Here is a 10613-nt window from a genome sequence, read left to right on the forward strand (position 1 = left end):
GAACTTTCCAGAAACAGAATCTTTACCCTTACTCAAGGCAGATTTACGAAAACACCCCTGGGTGCTTGAAGGGCCAGTTTAGACGCAGTTATTCTAAGCGAGAGCATCCACAACCTGAGCTTACACGCAAAGCAGGGAAGCTTCGCCTTCGAACTGTCCACAATAGTAGTATTAGGTTTCTGTACACCATAGCTGCATTTATTGCGTGTCTCTTGCTCGTATAATTAAAAAAGCGAAATTTTGTCACTTCATGCCTCTGTTAAAAACAAACCACTTCCAAATATGAAAACACAAACCTTAGTCGTCTCATGTTTTTTCCATTTTAATTTGGAGTTTGAAGCCAAGCCAAGCCAAGCCGAGCTGAGCTGAGCCGAGGCGTGGTGGAAGAACATTAGAAGAAGGTTGACACATTCCACAAGCGAAGCCGCCAAACAGAGTGTGAAAGCTTGATTTTGCTGACTGTGTTGAATTCTAATGATTAGCCCAACCTCCGCGTAACAAAAAGCTCAAAAGCAGAAACTAGCCAATAGAATGAGGAGAGAGAAAAATGGCTCACCGTGAAACCATAATCCCATTACCATGTATGGTTTTTATATTTTCCCATTATTATGAAATAATAAAAGAGAAAGAAAGTTCCAAAGGAATTAGCCAATTTGCAGAGAACAGAGAAACATCTCGTGAGGTGCAACAATTGTTATAGGATAGCGGAGGGGCTGGACCTACTCTAGTCCTCTGCCCTTTGGATGGGACATACTTCAACTCTACTACAGAACATGTTGTAACCGCCAGCTATTACCGTTCTGGCCACCACCCCAAGTCACAAACACAAAGTCCGCGAAACCATAGCCTTATCCTCACGCCGCGTGTACCCTCCCACTCTCCTCGTCACGCCACGTGTCGGACCCACCTCGTCCCATCGCATTACGCTTTGCTCACGCATCCTGGTGGTTCACTAACATTACGGAAGTCACTTCGCATGTGACCATCCCTCCTATGCAAAAACCCGGATATGCCCCTTTCCTAGATCACCCGCGGGGCCACACCCAACCAGGGTAGGATCGTACTTTCCCTACCATGGGCCTTAACTAACTGGAAGGTAGGTGAGAGTTATCCTGTACAATTCGGCAGTTGAACAGAAAAAGTACACATGCATCTGGGGCTTTCTGATTTCAAGCGGGTTCCCGTACTTTGACGGTTCTAAGTAAACGACGAAGACAAAGAGGGAAAATCAACGGCTAGATGTCTACCTTGTGTAAATAATCCAAACCCAGACTTAGCTCACGTGAGCATTCCCTTCTTCCTGCCACTTTCTTTCACTCTGACCGGTACAGGGGCCAGAGCCTCATCGATAACACCGTCAATCATATTTACCAAAGTACCCTCCATCCACATGATGTAACTACCTAATTACCCCTCCCTTTGACTCTGTACCCGCCATTAAATTCCTACGGACAATAACGGCAACTCCGTCTTAACGGCGAAACATTCAATCGCGTTTACACTCGAAACGCGTTTTGGAATTTGGACGGCAACTTTTGTTTTCGTTGAACCACCTAACAACCACCATTCCTTCTCCACAAAGACTCTTTTAATTTTATTATTTTATTTACAATTTGACGCGAGTGAATTAATTAAAAAGGAGGTCAATATTTACAATTATTATTCGGTTTTCAGAGCTAATAATAAAGAGCTAATTATTTTGGACTATAAAACTATAAATTATCCCATCCTTACCCTTTTTCGGTTTTCTAAGCATTCGTTTCCTCTCTTTCCTCATCCACTGTTTCTCTCCGTTTCTCTCACCTCGCCGGGAAACCTCTTCCCCTCGCCGGAAAACCGCTCCGTCTTCGTCAACCCCGTTCTCCGCCACCGGAGAAAATTCCTCACCCCCTTCCTATTGAAACGCTTGCATTCCCTTCGCAATTCGCCGCAGTTGCTTCAACAAGGCGGTTGGATCTCCCGGAGACACGGTTCTGGCCTTCTACTCGGTGCTCTTCGAGAATGTGGGGAGCCTCGTTGTGGTTTTAGGCTCGCTCTTAATTTGCAGCGTTCTGGATCGTGATTTAGGGTTTGGCTCTGTGATTTGGATTCGGTTTTGTTGTTTTTCCTCTGTGATTCGTTTTGTTCCAGAGAGCGAAGACGGAGAACTACAGGGAGCGGCTTCGTAATGAGATGGTAAGTCAATCATGCTTTATTTAAATTATTTTTCTCATTCTTTTGATTTTTACTTTGATTCTTAAAGGCTTGAAAAACTCTATGCAAAATGCATTTTCCTCCGGTGTATCTTCAGATCTCGGACATTGTTTTGCTCTATTATGGTTTGGATGGGTTTTCTCCTATTTTGTTAGCTTGAATGATGAACTTGTTTTTGTTTTTGTCAAAAAACAACTCGCCATGCTGTTTGATGTTTTTTTTTTTCTTTTTTTTTCCTCTTTTTTTTATGCCTGGACCCCGTTACAATTCATGTTACGGATTGATGTGTATGGTGCATTTTGCAAAAAATTATTGTTTTTCTTTTATTCATTAAACTGTATAGACCTTGTTTGAAAATTAAATGAACAGGACACTTCTATTTTCTTTTTCCTCCTTTTTCCTGGAAGGGAATTTCGAGGATTTAGTTTAATCAAGGATCAATAATTTATTCTGGGTCTTTCTTCTCTTTTGCCTATGTGGAATTTGTGTGGTTCATTCTATTTTCGTATACATGTTTGATAGTATTATCTTTTGTTTGATTGGTTTGTGTTAAGGTGGCCGTAATGATGTTGAGAGGAAGAAACTTTACAAATTTCAGCGCATGCATTCGTTGAATGTGTCTATAAGATTGTTGTGTGTTGACCCTTCCGTATTTCTTTTACCGATTTCTAGAAACTTATTTTTATCCTTTATCCTGGCCATTTACTTTTCAAAGGACTTGATTCTCGCTGATTTTGATTCAGCCCTAGTCATCTAGTCGTTGACTCCTAAATGGTGTAGTAACAAGCCAAATAATGTTTGTTTTTGGCCCAGAATTGTTTTTAGTTTGCTTGGGTTGAAAGTTTATTATTTTCAAAATACTTTGCCTGCTCGAGTTAGCTAGTGCATAAAAAACGGTGCTGTGCATTGACAATCTTTCTTTCTATTTTTGAAGAATTAGTAGCCAATGTCCTGCCTGACTGTTTGCAAGTTGATTTGAAGTTTTAGTGATGCTCTTTGAGCTTGTGCTTTAGTCTGTTTATTGTTGATTCTACGTGTATGTCAAGTTTCACAGTTTTGTGATATTCTGCTTCCTTTTGTGTGGTCAACTTCATCCTAATTTTACCTACTAATGTGAGTGTGAAATGATGAACAATCTAACAGGTGGAAGGGAGAGTGCGTTTATCTAAGGAAGCTAGAAATGGGTTAGAAATTTTGAAGCGTAAAAGGCTTCAGCGAGCAAAGTCTGTCACTTCAACTGGCACAAGTGTAGCAAACATGATGAACAGAAGTGGAGGAGATGCTCTTAGAGGATTGGCTTCATGTGGTGTGGGATTGCATGGTAATGCAGATGCCTTTTCTAAGCGTAAGGTGGATAAGTTTGACACAAGTAATCTAGATTGGATTGATAAAATTCCAGAGTGTCCTGTGTATTCTCCAACAAAAGATGAATTTGAGGATCCTTTGGTTTATTTGCAAAAGATAGCTCCTGAAGCTTCTAAATATGGTATAACTTTGCTTAATTAAGTCCTAATGTTTGTTTCACTGCGTATTCAATTTAGCATTTTTTATTGATATTCACAAATTCACAATGCTAGGCATTTCATTGCCCCAGTCTTTTCTCAAATCCAGCTTTAGGGTGTGTTAGAGTATGATCAAGTCGAAAAGATAATAAACCGCAATAACTAACATGGAGAAAGTTATAGCTTTTTTTTTTTTTTGGTGACTAAGAAAGTTATAGCTTTAACTGCATTCACCCACAGCTTAGTCTTTTTTCTTTTTTAAACAAAAATGTTAATGCAAGTGTACATTTTAGAAAATTTCCAGTTAGCCAACAAATTTTTGTCTATGAATCTCTGATGACATTTTTTACTCAATCTGGAATACTATTGATGAACAAGGCAATTGTTCATACATTCCATTCTAAACTCCTAAACATTTTTGTTTCACCTCTGTTCCCTTTATTATACTCCAAAGAAAAATAGAATTGATGATTCAAATCAGGTCACAATATTGTGTGGAGGCACTTTTTTCGCTTTCAATCTTGCATCCTTGCTCCGAATGTGGATATAATTGCTCCTTCAAGATTTTTATCGCTTGTTCTCTTCTGCTGACTTTTGGTGTACTATTGAGTGGACTATATAATCAATAATTTTGAAGGTTCAACTTAATGAAATGAAAGTTTCCTCCATGCATGTTAATTTGCTTCCCGTTTTGAGAAAATGATGTGTGCCATGGCATTCGACAAGCGTAATAGTTATTATGAGCTGAAAGGACACGTAGATTTGATATAACTTTAACTTGGCATTCCTCTTTTAGCCCTTGCATATTTATGAATCAGAAATCAACAGGTTGATAAAAATGGTGACCTAACTATTATCAATTTGACTCAATGATAAATGGCAGGTATATGCAAGATTATTTCACCTTTGAGTGCTTCTGTTCCTGCTGGGGTTGTTTTAATGAAGGAGAAAGTAGGCTTCAAGTTTACAACTAGAGTGCAGCCCCTACGCCTTGCTGAATGGGATACTGAGGACAAAGTGACCTTTTTCATGAGTGGAAGGTCAGTTCCCTTACTGGGAATGCTAGTGTTTATGATTCCAATTATAATTATCATTGTTGTTTACTGATACATTATATTTGAACCAGAAATTATACATTTAGGGATTTTGAGAAAACGGCAAACAAGGTTTTTACTAGAAGATATTGCAGTGCTGGATGTCTTCCTGCCTCCTACTTGGAGAAAGAGTTCTGGCAAGAAATTGGTTGTGGGAAGATGGAAACAGTTGAATATGCGTGTGATGTTGATGGCAGTGCCTTCTCATCTTCTCCTTCTGATCAGCTTGGTAGCAGCAAGTGGAACTTGAAGGTGTTAATTTTACTAGAGTCTCCTTTTTTCTTTTCTCCACTTCCTTTAAAAACGTATCTTTTCTTTTTTATTTAGAAGTCTAGAAGAGGAAATTTTCTAACAAAACAAATAAGCTGAATGCTTTGACCTTGCTATTTTGATTAGTATACTAAATACTACTTTCCTTTTCTACTGATCTCAGAAACTTTCTCGGTTGCCGAAATCTACTTTGCGGCTCTTGGAATCATCTATTCCAGTAAGATTTTTTTGGGCCTTTTGTTTCGGTTTTTATTTGCTTTCTTTGTATTGGATGACGCCAACATTTTCTGTACTTTTTTAACACGACTTACACATGGTTTTATTTCAGGGAGTAACCGAACCCATGTTGTACATTGGAATGTTGTTTAGTATGTTTGCTTGGCACGTTGAGGATCATTATTTGTACAGGTAAATATTACTTTGGCTCATAATTCTTTATATTACTAACAAGTATTCCCCTTTTTAGATGTTTATTTGATGGTATCAATATATTATCCTGTTATTGCAGCATTAATTATCATCACTGTGGGGCATCAAAAACATGGTATGGTATTCCAGGTCATGCAGCATTGGACTTTGAAAGGGTGGTGAGAGAACATGTGTATACTAATGATATTTTGTCAAGTGATGGGGAAGATGGAGCCTTTGATGTTCTCTTGGGGAAAACAACACTATTTCCACCAAATATTTTGCTGGAACATGAAGTCCCCGTTTACAAGGCTGTTCAAAAGCCAGGAGAGTTTGTGATAACCTTCCCTAGGGCATACCATGCTGGATTCAGTCATGGTTAGATTTTCTCATTGCCGTACACTTTTATTTCCAAGAATATTATGCCCTGCTACCTTCTCCCACACAGTTAGTTGATACATGAAAAATTAATGTTGCATATCTTAATTTAAATTATAGGTTTCAACTGCGGAGAAGCTGTGAACTTTGCAATTGGTGATTGGTTTCCTTTAGGAGCTATTGCTAGCCGGAGATATGCACTGCTTAATAGGATTCCTTTGCTTCCCCATGAAGAACTTCTATGCAAAGAAGCAATGCTTCTGTATGCATCCATGGAGCTTGAAGATTCAGACATCTCTATAGGCTTGCTATACCAGCATTCTATTAAGGTTTCTTTTGTTAATTTGATGCGTTTCCAGCATTGTGCCCGTTGGTTACTAATGAAATCAAGAGCATGTATAAGTGTCTCTTCTCATTCCCATGGCGCGATTCTCTGTAGCGTCTGCAAACGCGACTGTTATGTAGCTTTTGTTGACTGCAGCTGTCACCTGCATCCAGTATGCCTACGACATGGTAAGTCATGCTCAAAACTATCACCAATGTTGTCCATTATGTTTTGTTGTCATGTGCTGGTCCACTGCCATGCTCTTTTTTAATACTATTTTCCATATTTTGATTGTTCAATTAATAGTTAATTGCTTCTTCAATATTATATAGCATCATAACAACAAGAAAACATTATGTTGTTTTTCAAGCATGATAGAGTCTTGGGATGTCTTGCCGATACAAATATTCCCCTTTTTAATGTTTCCAAAATTTTGATGATCCAGATATTGAATCCCTTGACTTAACCTGTGGGAGCAAATACACACTTTTTGTGAGGGAGGATATTACAGATATGGAAGCTGCAGCAAAGTTGTTTGAGCAGGAAGATGGGATTCTTCCGCAAACCCAAAGTGACCAAAACATGTATTGCCATCCTTTGTCAAATATGCTTCGGAAAGCTAAGGCAAATGGATACACACCTTATTGTGAGCTGAAACTTGATTCTGTTGTTGAATTTTATACAACTCCAGAGCAGACAACAAATAATCAAGAATGTGGTACACAAAGTCAATTTGTTTTCGGACATGGCTTGGAGTATCGTATGCCAGAAGTGCCTGAGGCTGCAACCACTCTTTGTTCTCTTTCAGAACCTCTTGAATCCTCCTCTTCTCTAAAAAATGTAAGTTGGTTCTTGAATATTTATGCATATTGCATCGGGAATAAAACAGCAATTATTCCTAAACTACATCCTGGCGGAATCTGAATTCCTCCATTTGCTTGCAGGCTGAGGGGCATGGCAACTTGAAGCTACGAAGTAGTGCTTTTGAAGAGAATGGTGGTGAAAGAACATCGAACAATGCATGTGAATCTTCCCCATCCCCTGCTGAGTATCATGAAAGCTCATGTAAACCACAGCGAGATCTTCATAGATCTGACGTGAAGCCCTTTGTGGATAATAGGAGTGATGATTCTGATTCGGAGATGTTCAGGGTAAAGCGTCCTTCTTCACTGAAAGCAGAGAGGAGAAGTGCAAATGATGCTTTGACTCTGAAGCATTCTGAGCAGCAGGTATTGTAAAAGCATAATTGATTCTTTTGTTAGTCCAAAATCCTTTGTGTTGTTTCGGACAGCACAGATATTTCCAAGGCTTTTACTTTTTGGTACACTGAAAGCGAAATTTATTTTGATGTCTTTCTTTCTTTCCTAAATTGGCCAATCCAATTTTATTTTGATGTCTTTCTTTCTTTCCTAAATTGGCCAATCCAATTTTTGGTGTACGATTGCATGCATTGACCATGATGAAACGATGTGCATGAACAGGGACTCAAACGATTGAAGAAAGTCCTTCCCGATGGAAGAAGTGCGCATTCAATGGATTCAATGAGAAGCAGTGAATCAAGTCAAAAATACAGTCACCCTTTTCATAAAGTTGATGGTGAAATTTCTTCCAGGGACAGATTCACAGGGGCAAACAACAACAATCCCATTTCTGTAAGGTATAAGAAGTTTGGTATCGACGAGATAAGTAGGCAACGAGATCACCACCGGAGAGACAAGGTGCAGCAGACTATCAGGGAACCGCCTTCCATCGAGATCGGACCAAAGCGGCTTAAAGTCCGAGGCCCCTCATTTTTAAGTTTAGAAAGCAGATTGAATTGAAGCTCCAAGTTTCCTCAAGAACCATCGAGAGTCTGATTTTGCTAACTCCATTTAGCTAATGGACTTTCTAACACCAACACGAACAACAAAATTGCAAATGATTGATTCTGGAAGCAGCGGCAAAAAATTTAACCAATTAGGATAAGATTTACATTCTTTGTGCAGGGCCTAACATTTCGGGAATTCTGCACGGGGTGGTGATCCTTTTGGGTTCTCTGGCCGAGGTGTTTTTCCAACTTTGGCTGGTGAACCTGTGACCTGCGAAGCTTAGACTTAGACAATTGGGTTAGTGACTTCTATTTCAGTGTACATTTTTTTTTTCTCCTTCTGATCAGTCATTTAGGTCTTGTTAGGAACCTGGGTCTATTCATAGTTTTCTCATTTTATGCCTACCAGCTGCTTCCCCTTTTAATGTTCATTCATTCTTTTTGTAGCAATAGGTCATTGCACCTAGAACTACTTGAATAAAGTTACAAAGAAATCCCTCATTTTCTCTCTATATCTCCTTTCCATTCCGCTATGTTTTTCCTGCCAACAATGACAAATAAAGTGGAATACGCTTGCGGCTTTAAATTTGCAATTCCCATGCTGATTCATGATTTTGTTGTTTCATTAACAATTCCTCCAAAGCAATAGAACTTATTCATATAATCTTAAAAAATAGATACACTCGTATTCTAAGAAACAATTATATAAACTTTATCCCAAGAGTGTTTCTTACCATTTCTTGCAAATGTGGATGGCTGGTTTGAACTTCATGTGTCTGCCATATACCACAAATTTTGTTACAAGCAACATGTGATTTGACAAATATACTACTTTCATAGTGACATTATGATTTATGCATTTTCCTAACTTGAACACTTAGATATCTTTAACGTGTACTCAATGATAGTCGACAGATGGCAGGTAATTTATGTGAGTACCAGCGTTGGCAACCAAAAAATTAGGGTTGATATTTAAATTTAAATTTAAATTAGTATATAGAAGATTATGAATTTTGAAAGATAATAATGTAAGTCAAATCAGTCATTTTTTTTTTATTTTACCAAAGATACGAGACTCGAACCCGCAACCTCTTAATTGAGTATGGGGAGATTATGCCATTTGAGCTATTACTCATTGGCATATTAAAAATTTGGAAAGGTATGTGACTCGAATCCACGACCTCTTAATTGAGTATGGAGAGTCTATACCATTTGAGCTATAACTCATTGGCAAATCAGTCATTTTGTTAGTGTTTTCGTTGGAACACTGATAAATATCATGTGATATGTTAAAAACACGATATGTAACAAATGATGTGTAATGAATGAGAATTTTCTAAGTTTTAGTGTTTTATTTTTTTTTTTTTTACTTAAAAAAAAAAAACAGTTAACTCCCAAGACAAGTGCCGGTGGAGAAAAATCAGATATCAATAAAACAATCCACAAACCAAAGTACAACAGAGGCTACGGAATGGAAAGAGAGGGTAGCAGAAACTGTCAATAGACTCTGATTTTGATGGGTTGGAGTTTTTCTTGATCGAGTAAGGCTCTTAGCAATAATTTTGGGCCTCAATTAGATTTTGATATCTTAAAATGGCCCAATTTTAGGAGAAGATTGATGCAACAAAAACCAACAGAAGTTTAGTCGTTTCCATTTTTGGGTCATAGTGTTGGGTTTGGTTCCCTTACAAGTTAATTTCACAATCCTTTTTTTAAAGGTCCAGCAACTACTATTTGTTTTTTTTTGTTGGTCGAGCATGTTAGGCTTAAATAGGTTACATAAATCAACAATCTGCATTTTGCAGGTCTCCGTAAATATGAAATAAAAAAAAAAATACATATAAGAAAAAAGGTCCAATTTATATGTGCAGGTAGAACTAGTAGTATATATTAAAAGAGTGATGATATGGCGAAAAATGTTTCTCAATAAAGAGTGAATATTATTTTTTACAATAGAAAAAAAAATAAAAAATAAATAAATACAACATGTGGAATACACATTTTTCTAAAAATTTAGTTAAAATATTTATCCTTCATCCAATTTCACTTCTCATAAAAAAATTCCCATATTAAAATATTCAGCGGTATATGTCAATTTGAAAATCTTAGGGGAAGATGATGTTCTTCTTTTAGCATTTACATTGAGAGTATATTATATGAAAATAAGGGCAGAGAAGACATGGTTATTGGAGAATCTTATGATGATCACAATAGCAATCGGATGCATATTAAATATTAATATCTAAATTGGTTACCTTTTGGCACTCATGCATTAATTATCTTTACCTTATAATAATTATAATACTCTTAACTCTACTTTGCTTTGAATATTCTGACTAGCACACACAAATCTGAGTTGTCTCTAATGTAGATGCCAATATAGCACTGATGAACATTGTTCCAATAATTGGATCCATGAGTTAAATCGTTGAAGGAAGGGAGTCAAAGATTTCATTTGAGATTCAATCAAGGTCAAACCAAAGTTTTAGGACTATATATATGACAAATTTTATAAAATGCAATACAAAGTTGAGTTGATTTTTATTTATTTATTTATTTATTCTTAAGCATGCCGTTGAGATCAATTAATATTAAATTTTGCTTCAGATCCCTATTTATCAAGCAATACTACATTC

At 37.4% G+C, this 10613-nt stretch overlaps 1 protein-coding gene across 1 annotated transcript; it reads left to right on the top strand.

The window, feature by feature from the left end:
• Positions 1 to 592: 592 nt before the first annotated feature.
• Positions 593 to 8489, top strand: LOC107642350 (Transcription factor jumonji (jmj) family protein / zinc finger (C5HC2 type) family protein). Its single transcript, XM_016345675.3, has 11 exons — positions 593 to 2175; positions 3337 to 3679; positions 4579 to 4735; positions 4822 to 5041; positions 5223 to 5276; positions 5388 to 5467; positions 5568 to 5845; positions 5966 to 6358; positions 6616 to 7010; positions 7115 to 7399; positions 7652 to 8489. Exons 1-11 carry the CDS (start codon positions 2173 to 2175, stop codon positions 7988 to 7990), a joined length of 2547 nt encoding a protein of 848 aa, XP_016201161.1. The 5' UTR covers positions 593 to 2172; the 3' UTR covers positions 7991 to 8489.
• Positions 8490 to 10613: the final 2124 nt, after the last annotated feature.

The sequence above is a fragment of the Arachis ipaensis genome, chromosome B5 (assembly GCF_059453495.1).
Source record: "Arachis ipaensis isolate K30076 ecotype BB chromosome B5, ASM5945349v1, whole genome shotgun sequence".
NCBI classification, from domain to species: Eukaryota; Viridiplantae; Streptophyta; class Magnoliopsida; order Fabales; family Fabaceae; genus Arachis; species Arachis ipaensis.